At 38.3% G+C, this 20,738-nt stretch overlaps 1 protein-coding gene across 3 annotated transcripts in view; it reads right to left on the bottom strand.

Annotated features, from left to right (window-relative positions):
• Positions 1-20,738, bottom strand: part of DCLK1 (doublecortin like kinase 1) — a 253,696-nt gene that overhangs the window by 107,647 nt on the left and 125,311 nt on the right. For all 3 annotated transcript variants that reach the window (XM_075085130.1, XM_075085137.1, XM_075085155.1), the window contains exon 4: positions 15,889-15,988. In XM_075085130.1, coding sequence (XP_074941231.1) covers positions 15,889-15,988 — 100 coding nt within the window. The remainder of the gene's footprint in view (positions 1-15,888; positions 15,989-20,738) is intronic.

Below are 20,738 nucleotides of genomic sequence, written 5' to 3' on the forward strand. Positions count from 1 at the left end.
TCAGAGGTTCATATCAGCCTTCTCACAGACCTGAAAAAGCCTGTGTGTAATTTGAATACTGATGTTTGCATTAATTTGTACAGAGATGTGAAATAGGAACAGCCCTGAACATTGCAGATGAATAATGGTATTTTAAAGTATCATTGTCATTAAAAAGGACAGGGTGAACTTGATGGAGCATCGTGAAATATTTCCTGAAAGCAAGATAAAGACATGGAAGCAGCTTTCAATAGTTCTGAGAAATATTCATGTAGGTTATCTACAAAGGAGAAGAAAAAGACCTGCCCCTCACCTTAAGCACCAAATATTTTCAGTTGCCCATCCACCTAACTGCATCATGAGGTTCACCAGAAGAAAGGTAAGTAATATCACTGAAGCAAGATTTGAAACAGAAGTCTTATGAATAAGTCCAGAAAGGCTATTTCATATATGTGGGAGAGGAGAGGGAAAGTAAGTTCTGGAAAAACGGGGTAAACTGGCCACCAAAGCTAGGAATACTTACGGAAGATGAGGTAACATTATGAGCTGTTCAGAAGAAAGGTAGGTGCTCTTAAGTGACTTCTGAGTCATTTAAAGAAGAATTATGTTCTCATCCTGAAAGCAACCATTCTTTGATTATAAGGTAAGCATGTTTAGATGTTTTCTGTGTTACCTGTTGAGGAGAGGAAATGCTCATTTGGAAACTCTGCCATAGCTAACATAACTTAATTCATCATGGATATTATCAAATTTTGTCCACAAGTGGACAAATTTTCCAAACTTGCCCTATAAGCAGAAAATATGTTTCAGAAGCTTGGTCTCTTAGGAGAGCTGGAACGTTCACACCTTTCCAACTGAACTATTCTATTCTTTCTTGAACAACTTTATATACTATTGCAAAGTGAGATTCGTTCAAATATATAAAGATGATATGAAGAGCTACTGTGAAAACAACACAGATACAGCTATTGCAAGTTCCTATACAACAGAAAGCTGGTCTGTTGCCATCCATCTGAGAGCTTGGAGAAGGTGTAGCCCACTTATATGTTCCAATGATAAAGAAAAAAAACCCCACGGGTATGTTAATATTCTGGGACAGCAGCAAGAGCTGTACAAGTTGTCTTCAGTATACAGTATTGATAATTTGAAACATCAGTTATGAGAATGTGAGCATCTTTTGAAATCTTCCAGATAACTGTTTTGCTGGAAGAAATATGGCTGCTGCCCTACACTGTGCAGACAAAGCCCTCCCCAAAGTGCAAAAACTCCCAAAAGCTAACAAAATGCCTGTAGTTTAATGGAGACTATTCATGTGCTTTAAAAAGGAGCCCTCACTTAAATTTGACTGCACTAATGTAATTTGAACAAGTAACTATCCATGGAGCTTCAATCTCAGAAACAGAGTTGCCTACAAGCTGGTAAACATCTTCTGAAGCAGTTTCCATTACTGACAATATGTATGGCTCTCTTTTCTTGATTACAACCATTGAACCTCCTTATTCAGGTCTCCCATTTCAACAAGGTCTATCTATTTCCAGCATCACGAATTAACTCAGAATTCATTCTTAATGAATGGTGTGAAAGGGACTGCAACAAACACAATAATCTACAAGGTCTCTCTGTGGTCTTTCATATCCTGTAATTTCATGTATTAGATCTTAAGAGAATTAACCTGGCACAGTCTCAGGCTAGAAGCATTTGTCCTTCTCTTTAAAAAGAAGAGACATAAACATTTATGAATATCCCACTTGAGCTCACAAAGATTCCTATTTTGCACTGTACCCACATACTCCAGTTACTTTTAAACACCTCAAAGAAGTCCTATTGTACTTCTGTACTACAAGTAATTCCTGCTATATATAGCTCTATCTCCATCAGTAAGTGCCTGTCACTTATAAGGACTTCCAAATACCTAATAAGCACGTGGATCAAATTTAGAGTCAGAAATAATGACATCATAAAAGAAGAGGAAATACTCAATATCCTACCTGACTAAAGATTAAAGGTGTTAAAGCACAATGCAATACAAATTATATTAGAGCTCAACACAATAAAAATTCAAGGAATGCGAAATCTCATAACAAAGCTATTCAGTAGATTCACCCCTAACACAACACAGAAATACAGGGTATCAAGGAACCTCTTATTTTAGCTAGAAAACTATAGCATCACTTCTGTAATGGGAGTTAACCACTTTGACCTCAGCTAGAACCAAACTCAGGCTGAGAAGGCTATGCTTAACAGAGTACCCAGGAGAAAAGGACCGAGATGATAAAAAAAGTATGATCTCCACTAATCCTTGGGACACTTGAGATGACTGAAAACTTTTTACCACAGTCCTGGAGTCCACAGAGTCCACAGTAATTTATAAGACTCTCAGCATCAGAGCTCATGAATAACCATGGTTCCTGTTTAAAAAGTCTGCTGATACATCAACTATTTAATCACTTTATGAAACTCTCAACCCTGACATTAACTGACCAAGTTACGTTCCTTCCAAAGCTACTTCACTCTTCAGACCAGTTACCAAGCACAAGTGTAACGCAGCAAGAATTGTATGTCTTTTAGTAAGAGCACATGCTACCAGTGCCCAAAAAGTTCTGCAATTTAAATGCAAACTACAAAATGCAAATCTTTCAACCTGACCTGGACTCTAGAAACTCTAGGCATAAATGGGGATAGGAAGAGTAAGGTATATATTTAAATAACATAAGGTAGAAAAGGAATAATAGCACACTATTTGTATTAGGTTTGGACTCTTTATGTTCTTTTTTCAATGCTTGGGCACAAGGTTCTTCAAATTACCTGTAGCAGATTTTTGGACTATCTGTACAACACCAGCTCAGAAGGAAATCCTTTGCAATATTAATGTCCCAATGAGTTGTAAGCACAGTTAAATAACTGCTGTAGTGACATTCTTGTTGGACAAGATGTGATTATGTAATGTGAAACACAGTCATTCTTAAGTCATTTACAAATTACAGTTTTTCACTCAATTTGTTATTTTTGCAATAGAAATTATTTAAAAGTGGATATAGGCTCACAAAGGACTGCTAACAAAGCAGTCTGACTCACAGAGAAACAAGAAATATATAGATCGTGAAACTCTAGAAAGAATTTTAAGAACCTAGAGAAAAATATTTATTTCACTGATTTATTAATCAGTTTTAAAAGTAAAAGTAACCCCAAATTCTGCTTGTCACTCAGATGCTATCATTAAAAAACCAGGCATCGTACTAATTGAAGATCACAGTTTACTTAATGTATGTGAAATGACTAAGTTAAAGTTCATTGATAATAAGAACAAGCATACCTATAAATACAAAATTGAAAGTATTTAGGAGCTATGATGATTGCATTTTGGTTTATGGATGTGACTTGAGGAGGGATGAAGCCTCCTGGGGCTGGATTGTCATTTCCAAAGTTTTAGGTTCCTTCAATCTTGAAATGGATTCACGGATGTAAAAGAGGTTCCCAAGTTTGGGGTTCACCTGGGTGACAAAGTGACATGGGACATGACCATGAGCAAGCAAGAGCCTCTGCAATAGCGCCTCATTCCATCACCTGGCAATTAGGACACTAACTTAAAGAGATGACAATTAAGGTTTAATGTCTGCATATTTTTGCTTATAAATGATGGTGGATACAGACACTGCAAACTACCCTAGGAAGGAGGGAGCTGAATGGAAGTACTTTTTCTCCCTGATTTATGCCCTTACTAGACTGTAGGCACATGCTCCTTCTTCCTTCCTACCTCTTCAGTTTCATGAATCTCGCATTCCTGCATGCAAAATATCAGGACACTTGTTTTGGAGGCGGAAAATAACTGTGGACCAGTGCCAGTAAGAATCAGACTATTTTAGCCTACCAGGAAGTAATTGGTTTTGGTACCCAGTATAGCTCAATCAATGCGTAGGGTTTTAGGCTAATTATAGACTTGCTCATGACAGGAATATCAGGTATCTTGGAACCCAGTCAAAAACGTTGGCTCTTCTGTGCTACCTTGCTAAGTACCTACAATACTTACTATGAAACTACTGGCACGCTTATGTTGCATTTCTTGCAGGTTTTCCTCTCATCTTGTCCTTTCCCAAACATCATCCATACATACATTTAAAACAGAGTGTTATATCACGGGGGGGGCGAAAGCTGTAGGCTCTTTTCACACCATTCCTCTGTCTTCACTATGAAAAGCTGTATCCAAATCTAGCCCAATTCATCAATCACACACTTCCCTGAAGAATGCAATTATTCCAAATTCAGACCTGTGTAACTGGTCTGAATTTGGTTTTGGTTGGCAGGAACATGTAGGTAGGTGTAGATTGCTTGTAATGGGTAGGAAACGGAGATTGAACTTTCAAAACATTGTTGAAAAAATAGAGAAGGAATTATAACAACCATATTTTTGTTCCAGTTAAACACAAGCTGTTATGTAAGTGTCCACTGCAGTAGATTTGGTTTTAAAGAAAATTAGACAGGTACACACTGGACCTCTTGCAGCAAATACAAGTTATTTAACGCACCTCAAGGAATTCAGAGTATTACAGACTGATTTTTTTTTCTTACCTTATTACCTGCCTGTAATAAGAGTATTGAAAGTTAGTAGGCATGAATTTTTAAAGAAGAAAACCATAAAGTGATGTTGTCTGAATAAATAAAACCACTCAGTATTCGTATGGCTATTTAAAGTAACAACATTACTTGGCATGACCTTAAGAAAAAGAATGCCTACAGTGTCAAATATTAATGATTTTGAATGTTTTTATCAATTTTTCATACACATAAGAAAAAACTACTGAGCTGCGACATAAGAGAAATATCAAATCAACCAGAGCCTAAGGAATCTATAGATGGATACAGGGAAAAAGGCAAAACTGGAGATTCAGAAAAACTTACTACACTACGGAGCTTCTCAGCAGTATACTTTTACAGACAAAATCCTCATGCACCAAACATTTAAATATAGCATTCTTACTAAAGCAAAACACTTTTATATGCCGACATTAAATCAACATTCACACCTGGACACACATGCCGCGCACATTGAGCCATGCTTCAACGTGGGCAACAAAACCCGCCTGCCATCTATAGGCACATACAATTGCCAGCCCACCCACATTTTTGCCTCTTCTACCTCCGCAGTGGTACCACTGCCTTCAGCTGCAGCGGACTTACCGCAACATTGCTTTACCTATCAACAGAAAATCCAGAAATTAGCTTCCTAAGTTAAAAAATATCAAGGACTCCAGGACTGCCTCTAATTTAAAAATCCCTGGGCAGCTCTTGCCTCTAATATTAATGGGTTCTCCTTGAATGCTATCTGGTTCAGGCAATTAAATTTTGCTATAATTATTTAGATAAAACTAAAGTAAACAGGCTGAGTCATTCTGGCAATAAGCTAACAGAGGGATATCTGGAAAACGTGGCTTTACTAAGAACATCTGCTAACACCACAACACTTACTGAGGTGTGTAAAGTCCCAATGACTTTTTTTTCCCCCCTTCTGAGAAAGTTTAAATAATTGCAGATTGAAAATGCATGTTAGGCTGGAAATAGCCCATGAAACCATCTTTCATTCTGTATATCACAGCATACATCAGAGACTGTTCAGAGGAATGTTTTGAAGTTTACAGATGAGTTTGTTCCTAAGGCTGATGTCCTATCTGAAAACTCAAAGAGCTTATTTTTATTGAGTATGGGAAATCAGATCAGTAAAGAAATGACAGACAAGCTTTACTAATATCAGTTTATCTTGCTTTACAGGAAGGTGCATAGCATTAAATTCTGCCGGTATCTTAACAGTGTATGCAAACTTATTCTTTCCTCAACAGTGCCACGTCTTACTTGCACAACATGATGCATTTTGCCACTGACTTAACTTCTGCATTCTTCTCTGGGACAGTAACTTTCATTTCTCCAAAGATTCTGATTAGACAGGGTGCTTTTCTCCCATTATATATTTCATTTTTCATCAATACAAAGGCCAAAACATCAAAACAGTACATCTGTCATTATTACACTCTATCATGACTTCAGTTCATGGTGGTTTGTTTGTTTGGTTTTTTTTTTAATCTCCTCATCTGGCTAAAACCTTTATCTAATTAAATTTCTTTTGCAAAGTCAAAATCAGTGTAATTTTAGTAAATGTGACTATGTAATAATTTTCATGTCTAGGTTTTGGTATAGACTTCTTTGCTGAACAATTCCTTTTTAGGCTTTCCATTTTCTGCCAGTTGAGTTTCGATCCTGACCAACACATTTCAGACGGATGCAAACCTAAGACAGTTTTTGGGTTGGTTTATGGTTGAAATTCCAAACCTCCTCCAATGTTCAAGTCCCCAAACTCTTAAGTCCAACAGACTTCACTTAGTAATTGTCTAGATTTTTCAAAGTGTTCTCTCTCAATATATAAAAAAAAACAAACCCCAACCCTTAATTGCTGGACTGGTTTAGTTTTCAACACAAATAAAATCAACATACGATTACATCATCTACTGCTCTTTCTAAGAAAGCTCTCCTGTAATATCATTATTATTAACAGCACTAAATCTAAATGGAATAAATGTTCCCAGTTAGCATTAGCAGCATTTCATCTCTAATTGGTATCTGGGAAGTTTAAAGCTTCTCATAATATGTTATTATTTCTCCTGCTGGTAGAAACTACACAGCAGTCTGTCTGTATTCAGTCTGAGCTGTGATCCCAGCAGGCTCCCAGCAGAATCTCAGGAGATTGGTCCTCCCCAGAGTGATTTTAAAAAAATCAATCCTATTTTATTTATGTAGGTTTGTCCTTATTATTAAGTGCTTACGTAAGAATTTAATAATATTATTTTTACTGGCAATTTCAAGCAATTTATTTGATCCCAAAGTTAGGCTCCCTGGTGTGTATTCCCATGTCCCCTAGTTTATTTTTTTAAGCAGAAAACAATATATCCTGTCTTACAGCCCTGCAGTACAGCAACTGCTATGCAAAAATCAGTGTATTCTATTTTCTCAAGTCACCTATTCTGTAGAGCTTAATATGTGCTTGCAAAATAGAAGGAGCAGGTAAAGTTAAAGACAGAAATTACTTTTATAAAGCTTCATCAAATTTGTTCTCCTGCAGGATTTTTTTCTTCTTAAACATGGTGTCTTCATCAGAAACTGCTTCACTCTGTAAGGTGTCTTCCCATTTTTTCTAGTCAATCTTAACAGTTCTAAGTAGCCGTGAAAAACTCCTCTTTCCTATTCCAGAGTAACAGGAAAAGCTAAGTAATTTAATTTTCTTTGTCTTCTAACCACCCTCCACTATATTAGGAATAATTCACAATCTTCCAAAAACTTTCCGTGACCCAGGCCCTTCAGTTAAAAGAATGAGATCTCAGGTTACACCCCCCCCCACTTTTGCTTCATTAAGTTTTAAGTCCCTAGAAGATTTTCTTCCCAATGAAAAAAACAAGTGTTACCATTCCTCTAGAACAAAATTTTTAAAAAAGCTCTGACTGAGGCATAAAAGAATCAAAACCAGAGCTCCATGACCTACCACCTACGGGTGTTCAATTCCATGGCAACATGAGACTTCCTAATGATTACTCAGCCTTAAATTGCTTTATGCATAATATTAGCATCCAGTCCTCCTGCAGGGAGCTATGCTATGAAAAAAGTTTATTTGAAGATGGCTGTTGACAGAAGCAACCTGAACCGTCAGGTAACTCTTGAGTTTTACAATGGGAAATTCTTGTAGGTTGCACTTTGAAAATAACAGCACTGAACCACTATTGCAGCACATATTGTGAAAGATCAGTTTTGCAGTGCGGACCAACACAGCCATTATAGAGGTCTTTGATTGGCTGTATTTGCAGGATGATAAAACCCCTTATACATGATATATTTGTGCCTGTATACACAGCATCTCACTAAATATGTAGGAGTATATAAATATGAATACCTATCACTGATATACTCAGTTTCTGATTTTACCACTTTGAAATATTATCCAGGTTGGGTTTGGTTCTCTCTCAGCTGCTGTACTGCGGTTTGTGTTTGATAAGACTTTTTTTTTTTTTAAAAAAAAGGCCTTTAATGAATATTAAGGATGAATATATTTTCCTCATACGCCTCAAAGTTTCTGCTTTCTAAAAGCTAATGAACTCCGGATTTTGAATAATTATTCTCTTCTCAAAAGATTTTGCCAGTGCAACAGAATCTGTGGACAGCTCTGGCATTAAAGAAGTGTGCACACACTTACTCAAGACATGACAATACTCCAGGTATAGAGCCTAGTATGAGAAGTAGAAAATTGCAACGGTCAGTTTAACAAGTCAGTCCAATTTTATTGATGATGAGTAGAGTCTCATCTCAATACAAACTATCTCTGATACAACCATATTACCCCACAAACAGGCAGGAGTCCAAGGCACATCCTAACACAGTTTAGCAGACAGCACACTTTGTTCAGGTTCTCAAACTGAATAATGATGCGCTGATGCTGCAAGAACTACTCACCTCGAAGCTGTCATACAAACTTGTAATAACTGGAGAAAATGGACTATGTTACTTACCCAAAAGATCTCCTGCAATAGGATTACAGAGTGCATCTTTTCAGAAACAGATCAGACTGAAATAGTTTCTAGCATTGGAAAGGATCTGCAAACTGTGCAAAATACAAATACAAATATACTTGCCAGGATTACCAACACTATACACTTCATTTCACCAAGCTAGTTAACATGACGAGGAAAAGTACAAAGATAAATAGATGGGAAAGGTGATTTCTAAACATCTCTGATGTTAAACTCCTCTACACTTGTCTCCAAACTACTTAATAGGCTTGGTGGAGGGGGTTATAATATATAGCTACTCCCTGCTGCTTCCATCATCACTGGAACTGGGAAAGTAAAAGATAAAGTCTCTCCTAAAAAGTTCCTAAAGGAAGCTGACATTTTGGAAGCTACCACCTTCTGAGGATCCAGACTGAACATACAAGCTCAAAACTCAACCTGTGGTCTAGAATGGAGTATTATACAAACTGTGGACTGGGCTCAAATGCTGTAAAATAAAGCAACTTCCATGACAGATACAACACAGTCAAATTAAGAACACAAGTGCCAAGATGTACCCTTTTATGTCTACCAAATTTCCATGTTACTTCCCCAGAACTGAAAGTTTGTTTATAAAACTGGTCATAAAAATTGGAATTGCACTCTTTTCATTCAGATATACAACTGAGATGTTCATAGTTTGGACAACTAGCTTAAAATGTGTTGTAAGAAAAAATCTTCTCTCCTGAACCAATCTGATTAATCTAAATATTCCCCTGGCAATATTGAGTTCAAGAAATTACAACACAAAAATAAAATGAAAGAGCAAAAGTATCAAGCTATACAAAACCAATAAACACATTCTGTTTACTCTCTTATTAACTACATATTAACACTGCCTGTTATGAGTAAAACCTCCTGCACATTCAGTTAATAATACTGATGATGTTTAATAACAATTATTCTTTTATTTAAAACAAGCTGAAGTTTTATATGACAAATTCCCAATAAAAATGCAATCTAATTAATATGCACATATTATTGAGAAATGCTTGATATTTTTTGGAACCAAAGTCTTTAGTATCTTTACATCCAAAATCAACTTTACCATGGAAAAATGTTGAAGGAATATGCACACTCAAAATTCCTGATGCAAATGAAATGGGAATTTCCACCAGTTCTAATTTATTGGATGGCATTTCATTCATGCTATTTTTAACAGACATCAGAGAAAGCAAATACTGGAGAAAACATATTGAAGAACATTTGGTTCAATGAGAAGAGTGAATTAGCATCAACTGCAGTCTTACTGTTCGGCTAGTTTCAATGAGACACTGTTTTGTAAGTTTTAAGCGATCATGATTTTTCCTGGTTATACATACAGGGAACTTTTTCATAGCAACACTGATGAAAAGTGATAACTATGCAAATATACATGCATGCATGGTGAGGAGTCGGGGAAAGGGAAAGAGAGAGGCACTTCAGTGTAAATCTGGACTGGAAAGTACATATGTAATCTTCTTGAAAGCTCTAATGTCCTTATTCATGTCTATAAATCTGCCAGCCAGGGGGAGCAAAGATTTATGATTTAAGTGACCAAACTTTCACTGCTAGAGGCAGAAAGGTGAGAACCAATGTCTCAAACAAGTAGACCTGTAAGACCGAATAGAGAATATTCAAGCAAAAAACTTTCACAAAACAGATAAAGAAATGGGCTTAGACAATCGAGAACATATCTATAAAAAAGCCAAATATTAAAAGAGAAATCCTGCACAGAAAAAACCTGAAGTTCTGTGAATGCATTTTTCATGTGAACAGCTCATTTGACTCCAGCATTACTACAGATTTTATTTAATGAATGCCACACGATATTATATTAACAGCCACCTGATGATCATGCTAACAGCCTGTTCTTAGTATTTAACTGCAGATCCACATTCTCCTTTTAAGAGTTTAACACCACAGAAACAAGTGAGTCACTCGCATGCTACCATATGGCCGAGTACTTCCATGCAGCCAGAGCTGAGCCCAGCGCGTGAGCCAAGGGAGGGAGGTGCAGCTGGATGCAGGTGATCTCAGTGATGGGATATTCCCATTGGTTTTGGTAAAGTTGTGAAACCGTCATGCTGCTGGATAAAAGAGGGACCCCATTAACGTCCTTACTGTGAGGAAGGGAACAAGGACAACCAGCGGTGTGCCAAACGGGAAGGAGCAGAGTGTACTGTGTGAGCATCTAAGGCATGATGACAAGGTGGAGATGAAACTGGAGGTCTTGGAGTAGGAAAAGAAAGGGGGCAATGCATGCAAATATGCAGGAAAAATAGCTTCTTTCCTGCCTTTTTGTGAACTATCAGTCTAAATGGTACACATAGCCAGCGCACTGGTCCCTCCTGCCTTAGTTTGTTACTGCCTTGTACACAGAATATCTGTCTCCAAGGCCCAGCAGTTGTTGACATTTGAAAATATCACACTGCACTGGAACACTTTATATTTATGCCTCTGTTGAAAGCAAAGTTATATCTCAAAGTCCCCAGAACCCACCACTACTTTCCAATTGCCAAAGCATGAGTTTTTGATGAGGGCAGAGTAAGTCAGCCAGCATGCTCTCCACTCCTAAGTCCAGCCAAAAGCTGCTTAACACATCAGTCTCTGTCCTATAAATCAGGGTAGACGCGGACTATAAGTAATTTCCCCTTCCTCCCTCTTTTAGGAAGGACAGAGTAACCTGACAGTTATTAACAGGGATAAACATGATACTCCTGACCTTAACCACAGTTACTGAATCAGATGCGTGCGCATGCCTCCGTGCGCACACGCACGTGTGCGGACACCACAGGGCTCAGATTTTCCTGGCAAGTTGTCTGCTGCTGGCAAGAGCTAGCAGTAACACTGCTGGCACAGGGATGCTGAGCTGAGGACTAACACACGCCAGCAAAGTCAAAGTGAAATTAGGTTTCAGAGATTCCAGTCTTAATTTTCCCCTAGAAGAGAGTAATTCTCGTCATTGTTTCCATAACAGTAATATGTGCCCTTGACAAGTGATCTGCAGTTGTTTTCACATCCAGACATTCTATGTTGGTGATGCTCTGCTTGGAGGCAGACGCTGGCTTTGGTCAACCAAGATAGCAGCCTTTTTACATGATGCATCTCAGTATGTGATGAAGTCTGCCATACTTAGGATTGTGCTACTCTTGAGCTTCCAAAGCACTCAGCCAACGTTAACTAAACATAAAAAATACTTCAATTTTAAAAAATTTAAGCCTGATACTGCCAGCCTCAAAAACTCTCATATTTTACAGTGCTAACACAGACATATCTGTATAAGCCAAGATGATGTTCTCATTTAGGGCCAGTCCCGCGAGTTATTTACATTGCCAAATCCTACATAGGTGCCTAAATAATAGTTGATTGCAAATATTTTTGTGAGCATGGCCCTTAAACCCTAATCTCTGACAACAAGCAGCTGAAGGCTATAGAAAACCATCCTCTGACGTCTTCCCTTCTTTGAAAACTGAACCACCATCAGTTAAAGAAAACCTGGGATTTCTGGGAAAGCATCCAGAGCTGCAAGCGAACAAAGCCTGACACAGCCACTGCCATATTCTACACTGAGGAATTTTTCTTCTTACAGGCTGGCTGATGTAATGTGTGCTTCATTATTATAATGTTTTTTACATTCCCTGCAAAAACTTTCTATGAAAATAGCATCACCACTGATGCTTGATAAACAAGGAGTATTTATTTCTTAATTTTATGGTCATTCCCATGCATCTTCATGTCCCATCTGCAGTTCTCGTGATGGAAGTGTGTGTGGCTATTGTATCAATTAGGTCAGATATGGAGATGATTGCTGGGAATTACAATGGGGGTGGTATCCATCAATTCTGTTTTTCATATGATAAACAGTGTGCTTAATATGAAAAGCATCTGTACATCAAGGAAGAGAGAAGAAACTGCAAGGTATAGGGCCAACTGCTTGTTTTCCTCTTTGATGGATCCCTAATTAATGGACTTTTCTTAACTGATTGCCAAGGGCATATGCAATGCCTCTTCCTGAAAGACATAAAACAGAGAAGGGAGATGATATGGAGAAGGAGCACGCTCCCTCTTTCAAGGACAGGTTTGAGCCTGAAGTTAAAACAATGGAAGGCTGAACTAATTGTTCAGCCTAAAGAAGAGAAAATTGATGAGGCTCATGGCAGTCCACAGATTTTTCAAAGAGAAAGCCATCATCTGTTTCCCGTGTTCACACTAGGTAAGAAAAGTAGCAATGGGCTTCATTTATACAAAGGGAATCTAGGGTAAGATAGCTGAAAAACAGTGAGGAGAGTTCACCACTGGCACAGAACATCTCAGGAGCTTACAGATTCCTCCTCATCAGAGGTGAGGAGGCATGTTAGACAAGTATGTCAGAAATTACATAGGGAATGTTAATCCCACACTTAGACAGGGAGATTGGTTCACTGACTTCTAGGCTGTTTTTTCTAAATTTCTGGTTCTAGGGCTTTTAGAAGGTGTAATCCTGTGCTAGGAGCAAGCCATGGGAGCAGGACAAAGAAAGATGGCTAGAAACAGTACAGACTGATGAGTCTTTAGACTTTCCCTTTCTGATGGGATGGAATTAATCTCACCCAAAAAGTTTTTTCAACAACTTTAGAGAAATACAGTGTAGATAAGAACAACTAAATCAGACATACAGATCCTTTACAAAAGCATCCAGACATTTCTGGAGCAAAATTCATATGAACTGTTCTAAACAACCACCTTCAACTAAGCCAAACATCTACCATCTATGTTGTCAATAGGTCTAAGTTTTATTTACTGGGAAAGAAACCTACTGGGACTGGCTCAGTTGCGGGTACCTACTTTCTTGATACGTAGTGTTAGCTAAAATGAATCCCAGTACAGGTGACTGGTTTTCCAATCCCAGAAACTTTATCTCTTGCTCACCTCTAGTATCAGGAGCTCTGAACCCAGATCACAGAACGAGGACGTTCTTACTCCCTGGTAAGTAATTCCCCAAAACACAGAGCCCTGATTGTTTAAATGTGTATTCTCTCTACTTCTCTTTCCCACCTACAAATGTTGCTTTTCTTTACTCCTTAAGCTGCAACACATTAACTGTTATTTTCATAATATGGTTGAAACTGGGAAAACGCTGGAGGTATGTAGTGACAGAGACCAGCAGTGTTGCTTCAAGCTGCTTTTCAGGGAAGCAGAGACAGGCTTTCCAAGCCTTGCACAGTTGGACAGCACTTGCTAATAATGTCCTTAGATTAACTATGAAGAACACACAGACACACAGTGTGATCGCACAAACTTCATTTGCCAAGCAAAACAAGCTAAAAGCTCAGTTGTTTTGTAATTCCCTCTCCAAATCTTGTTCCTACCTCAGAGAAGGCTGACTAGATCCATATCAGTTGGTACCTCAGCTATTAACAGCAAGCACCCTAACTGAGTTTTCTGATACAAATCTTCCCCAAAACACAGAGTTATGTTGATGTACACTTCACAAAGGAAGAAGAGACATAGTCTGGAGTCTGATTTTCTGCTCTTTCTTTGCTCCTGTAGTCAAAACAGTCAACGTTCACTAAATCTTTACCTAGTAGAAAAGAAAACAGCACAACAAATTGCTGAAGTTGTATTTTCAACCTAGATTTTAAGCTTTTTTTTTTTCAGCTCAGCATAATATGGTTTTAAGCACCAGTGTTCCAGAGAAAGATAGCGCTTACTCAAAGAGATGGTGATATGTCAGACAAATAAAGACTAGGCAGAGACAGGCTATGTCTCTACTTTGACAGGAGACCTCCAAAAAAGAGCTAGGTACTTCAAAAATGGATTTAGACAAATCTGTTGTCTGCACTTCTCCCTGAGTCAGCTCTGGAAAAACTGCTGCAGGATTCACTGTAAGGAGACACTGGGCAGCCGCCAGTGTCATCTTTCAGATAAGAGACACAAATTAATCCAGACTATGCAGTCAACTACCTGTCTCTCCTCTCATTAAAGGCAAGGATGGCCGTGCTGGCCACATCGCCACCTGGGAAACTCCCCTGCTGCCCAAATATGTCCCCCTTACCTTTCTAGTTCCTGTCCTAAAGATGGCTAAAGTTACTTTTCCACGGTTAGTGCATTTTACCTTAGAGGCAAGTACAGCAATTTCATTATTGCAAACAGCAAATTTGGTGTGCTATTTGATTTTTATTTCCATATTATAAGGTCCTCTAAAGGAAGACAGAATGTGTGCTTGCTTCTGCCTGTGCCTGATAAAAAACGTCATTCCCTTGCCATTAGCAAAGATACCTCCTTTTTCAGAATCATCCTTCAGCTCACAATGTAAGGTCTGTGCACGCTGGCTTCTGCTCCTATACAAGCTAATGGCGCATTTGTCTGGATCCAGGTAAACCAAGAATCCTTACAGTTCCACTGTCAGGGAAATACAATTGCACCATCTTTCATTTTGAATGTATATTTGCATCAAAAACAATGATGAAGTGATAGAGTTAAACAAGCATGCACATGATGACTATGAAGCAGTTACTACTGTAACAAATTCTTTTCTGACTGATTTTTCAGTCACCTGTTCTTTGAGACCTTTGAGATTTTGAAAAAAGATGAGAGGAGTTGATAACAATAGATTATAAACATACCCTAGACTGAAAGAGAGTGCAGGGGGAATAAAACCTTTGCTGGGTCTTGCTCTACACAAAAATAAACTCAAGATAAGGGGTAACTTACTTTCTTTCAAATGCACAAAGTTTATAGGTTTTTTTCTTACTACTGTGGTTCCTAAGTTAGAAATAGTCCTTGTAACAACAAAGGTATTTGCAAATCAAACATGTATTTTCCTTAGAGGGTTACGTATATTGATTACATTATTGTATTAGTCATTTTCTGAGAAAACAGAGAACTCCCTGAATTTTCTCAGATGACTTTGTCTGCATTTGCTGATTATATTTAACTTCCATCCAGAACTGTACCTATCCTCCTTTACCATACTGCCTGTGAAGTGTTACCTAAATGTCAGTTGTAAAAACTGTGAGGTTGAAAGATTATGATAAAAAGGTAGAATAAATTCAAAGACAAAATAAAGACAAAATGCTAATAAAGACCTTGCAAAACAGGAATTCCACCAAACACATTACTATTTCCTATTGTATATGAAATTCAGGCTGCAGTAAAGTTTTACGCTGCCTAGGCAGATACATTTCCCTTAGCAGCTTTATTGTTGCTTTCAGTAACCTCTTATTTTCAGTATTCAGACTTTAAAGAATGAAAATATTTATCTTCTTCCTGAAATCAATTTAGGTGATACAGTTTTGGCTTAATTAACATGGTAAGGAAACCTGCCCTCTATTTTGGATGTAAACATTTTAAGAATACTACTTCTTACCACTTTCATCCAGCAAGAAATCATCCTGGTAACGGAATTTTTCTGGTCCACATGCAATAAAAATGTCATCATCGCCGAAGAAATCCTGAAGGCACATCACCTGCAAGCAAAAAGGAAAGGAAGGCATTGTATGAAATACCTCATCATCAGAATTGTAAGAACAATAAATCCTTCTTTGCCTCCATCTGCATGAAAACTCTTCACTTTTAATGGAATCAACAGGGCTTCATCTCCAGATAAATTTCAAAGCTGTGCTCTGACCATCTGTTACAAGTGAGAAACACTTTTATGGACGCTGCAGGAAGAGAGAGATAAGACAAAAAGCCATAACTGTCACATTTATTACATGATGCATCAATGGGGTATGAGGTAAATGCTTTTTGTTTACGCACAAGGTACCATTCAGCAGTTAGTGGATAATTAATTTGCTTCTGAGCCTACATTTCTGTCCTTTGGCTGCCATGAAATGAGGTTACAGCTTTATATGTGGAATTAGATGTAATTATTTCAGCAAAATCTCCCATACAGGGAATGAAACTCATACGGGTGAACTGAGTCTCCATCGCACACCCTTCATCTTCACCAGTGGAGTCAACGTGAAGTCTCTTCAAAGGGACCAATCTGAACAATCAGGTGAGCTGGGAATGATTCTTCTAGTACTGAGTAAAAGAACAACCCCTTGCTAGTCCCAAATATCAGGATTACGTTGGTGTAGTTTTATGTCTATATGTGAGATTTCCTTACAACAGCTTTTAGTTCACAAGGCGCTACTTAACAGTTTAATGTTTCCAGTGACATGACTATTTTTACAAACAGTCTTAAGGAAAAATCAGTAGCTTTCCAAAAAACCTGACTTCAGACTTTCTGATCCAGTTTTGACAGTTTCTAAAAACAAATTAGGTATCAGAATACCTTTAAAAAAACCAAAGAAATTTGGTAAACAATACTATAAGCTCTGTTCCTGCTTCACATTTACAAGATTTTACAAGGCTATGTTTGCTTGGTTTTTTATATAATATTTTGCAAATAAATAATGCACTAATGTTTGAACAGGATAATTTCTCAAACAGAGTTTCAAGCCAACAGCATGCAGACAGGAAAGTAGCACCTGAAGAATTTCTGAATATTGACAAAATAGTTGAGAACCACCCAGCTGAGCCAGACCACCCCCCTCAAAAAAGTGGGCGGAGGGAGGGGGGAAGTCACCATTTAAACCCTACAAAAACACAAGTGAAATGATTTGCTAATGAGATTATACAGACTTTGCCAGACTTTGGCATAAAAGCAAGCACCCCGCCAACCTGCAGTGATTGATGTCTAGGGGTTATAAAATTACAGAATGGTAGGGGTTGGAAGGGACCTCTGGAGATCATCTTGTCCAACCCCCCTGCTTGAGCAGGTACACCCAGAGCAGGGGGCACAGGAACGCATCCAGGCAGGTTTTGAATGTCTCCAATTCATATATTGCTTCTTGGAAACATGCCTGAAGGCTTTAGCATCTACAACAGTTATGAGCCTCTATGCTAGAAAAATCATAAGGAAGAAAAACAGTGGTACATGTCGTGACTTGCAGAGTAAGATTTGTCATTAAAACTATTTTAAGGGAAGATCAGTACAGCTGAAAATCAAGAAACTCAAAGAGAATAAGAACTAGATGAAATAAATACCCCCCCAAAAAAATAAAGGTACTCCCAAAATTACTCTTTACTTAAATAATGCACATAATTTTAAATTCAGGTCCACCACAACCCTACTCCTTTCAACGTTGTCATCTTAATACCACACAGTATCTGAACACCAACATCAAAAATATAAGTATTTGGTGGAACTTTTCACCATGCTCCTATTCAGTTTATGTTCTGTTCGTGTATCAGCCTCAGTAACCTTTATACAAACTAATTTTCTTTTCTTTTTTTGTCCACAAAACATATCCTGCCTATCTTCCCATTCCATACTCCCACCAAGCTTCAAACATCTCTTCCCTTCAGTCAAGTTCCTCTGAAATTGCCACCTCTCCCAAGTGTGCCACACCTTTGGGGATTGATAACCTTTATATTTGTTTTATACTAAATAGAGCATTAGAACTGAACCAATAATAATGAACAGTAGGCATGAAGTTGAGCTATTTTGACAACAAGCAAAAATGAAAATTAAATTTGTGTTTCAAACAAAAAACTGTATGGATTCAATAAAACTCAAAAATGCTTGGCTCTGGCCAGTTAAGAGGGTTTCATTTAAGCCTAAACAAGACATTAAAATGTAGGCAGCAACACCTAACCAGGCTCAACTATGCTAAAATTTAAAGCATCTCAGGTTCAATCAGCACAATTTATAGAAATAAAATAGGATTAGCACAATAGAATAATAATTTGTCCTTAGATACCCTTGTTTTTGATTAAACTTTTCACTTACAATTTAAAGTGTTCTTACGCTTGCCTCTTTTCTCCATGCTCTCAGTTTCCAACCCTGAATATAAAACTATATAAACTACATAAACTTCTTACAGTTTTTCTTGCCTCCTGGGATTTTATTAATTTGGGAATTATAATTCTAGCTCCTAGAAAGCTCATAGCAAGAGCATAAATTCTCTCCAAACCCATCCCCCTCCAGAATAACTTCTCTTCAGGCTTCCAGTATCTTTTTATGTTATTTATTGGAAGCCTTGACATGTCCTTCACTGCTGGCTTTCTCCTCTGCAGCATTTTCCACTATTTCTGTCTCGGCACCCCGAGCTTCTTCAGAGAGAAATCTGCAAGCACTTTCTATTCACACCCAGTCATCAGCTAAGCAACAGGACCTGCTTTTTATTACCCATTTTCACTTCTGGAGAACACAGTTCCTCAAAAGTTATGGTTTAGAAGATCAAGGATTTGTATCACCTGTACTGGACTGTGCCAGTGCTTAAGAGGCCAGTGTGCTCTGTTGCACATGATCAGCTTCAAAATTAGGTGATTTTAAAAATAGTGAATTACAAAAGCCTCCCTGAACATTTTTGTTGTTTTCCCATCATAAAATCCATCTTCTTATTTTCCACAAGTAAGTGTTTATCTTCAGTATTCCACCAGGATGCTTGTCACAGTGGGGAAGACAAAGCCTATGCAGGAGCAGCCAAACACACACCTTAAGTGAAGAGAAACTGAAAAAAAAATGTTTTCTACCGCATACCTGGTACTAAATATACTGTGATACTTGTAAACAAAAAACTTTCTGGCAAAGAGGTGATATTAAATTAATGGTGTGTCTCTTACACTCTGTAGGGGAATGAATAAATAAGAGTAACATTACCTGAGGCCAGGGAGTCTCAGGCATTGCAATCCTTTCCATCAGAAAGATGACAAGCAGCAGCAAAGAAAATCGATCACTAGTACAGGCTTTGGGCAATATGCAAGTCACATAAAAAAGACTAGATGACCTGTACATACCCAATGCAAACCAGAGGAGAGGCAGAAGAATTCCGAAGTCATGCCTAAACTCACCTGAGCAAGTTGTACAGGCTGAAGCCTGGATCCCCCCCAAATCCTTATCCTAGTAAACAACTTAAGAATCCCACATGTGCCTCCGGTGGGAGTCACAGGTGTCTGCCTAGGAAGAACCCCAAATTACTTCGTATCTCAGATGTTGGTGTGACGCTTTCACTAGAAGCCCAGAGAGGACACGGGGACCCAGCCAGGCCAGGCCCAGCCACAGGGGAGCATGAGGCAGAGCAGCAAAGCTGCCCCAGAAGGACAACAGGGAGCAGAGTAGCAAACTTGGCTTCCAGCCCATAATCAGGACTGGTTTTCCACTGTAGCACAGACACTATGGGCATGTTAAAAATTATCTTCACTTTTCCTTCTTTTTTTAAACAGGCGGGTACCTGGAACCAATGAGAAATTGCCAAACTACTGTGGAGCCTTTTGTTTTCCTGAACTGGTGCAAAACATTTAACCTCTTTGAAGTTGGTAGCTTTGTTATGGAGACCCTCTTTCTTATATCTGCAAAAGATGCGAGAAATTATGCTTTACATTTTGGAGCACAGATGACTTGAGAGTAAAACAGCAGCTTGTAAAGCCATTACCTGGTTTTATTCTCTCACCACAAGTGAGAAAGAACAGTCAGCGGTGGCGTGGAGGAGGTGCGGAGGGAGGGAGAGAGGGAAGGGGAATGAAGGGAAAAGAGAGGCAGAGGGGAAGAGAGGGAGAGGGAGAAGAGGGAGGGAAGAAAGGAGGGATGAAGGGAGGGATTGAATCAATCCTTTCTCTGAAAGCATGAAATGAAAGCCTCAGATGAAATAAACTTTTATAATTGCTGTGTTCTGGCTGTAGTGGGGTCAGGGACCTTTTTGAATTCATGTTTTAAATAAAAGCACACACAAAAAAGCCCAGAACAAAATTCTTTGCATATGTCGGTCGCAGCAAATCAAATACTCTCCCATTGTTCTAAAGTTGACCACATATCAAGTTAATAGCGACTCTGAAATTTTTAAATAAAAAAGAATCAGAAACTCAGTTTTTCCTCTCCATTCAGGAACAGCTCACAGCACCAGCACAGTACATCACCACTACCAGGATTACTAACTCCCACGTTTTTGTTACAATTTTCATAATGCTGGGTTCTTGAACAGAAAAGGAGGAAGGAGGTTTCTGTGTGTTTGTCTTCTTTTAATAATAACAACTTAATTAGACTCAGAGCTGGAAGCTATTTTGGGTGAGCAATGAGAAAACCTCAAGCTGGGGTGCCCTCAGGCACCATGGCAGTTGGAGAGCTGCAAAGAAGAGTGAGGACAAAGAAATGAGGTGGTAAAACAAAAAAGATGCAGAAGAAGAACTCAAATGATAAGTGGGTATAGGAGATTTTTGAAAAGAAAAAGG

The sequence above is a fragment of the Phalacrocorax aristotelis genome, chromosome 1, assembly GCF_949628215.1.
Source record: "Phalacrocorax aristotelis chromosome 1, bGulAri2.1, whole genome shotgun sequence".
Lineage (NCBI taxonomy): Eukaryota > Metazoa > Chordata > Aves > Suliformes > Phalacrocoracidae > Phalacrocorax > Phalacrocorax aristotelis.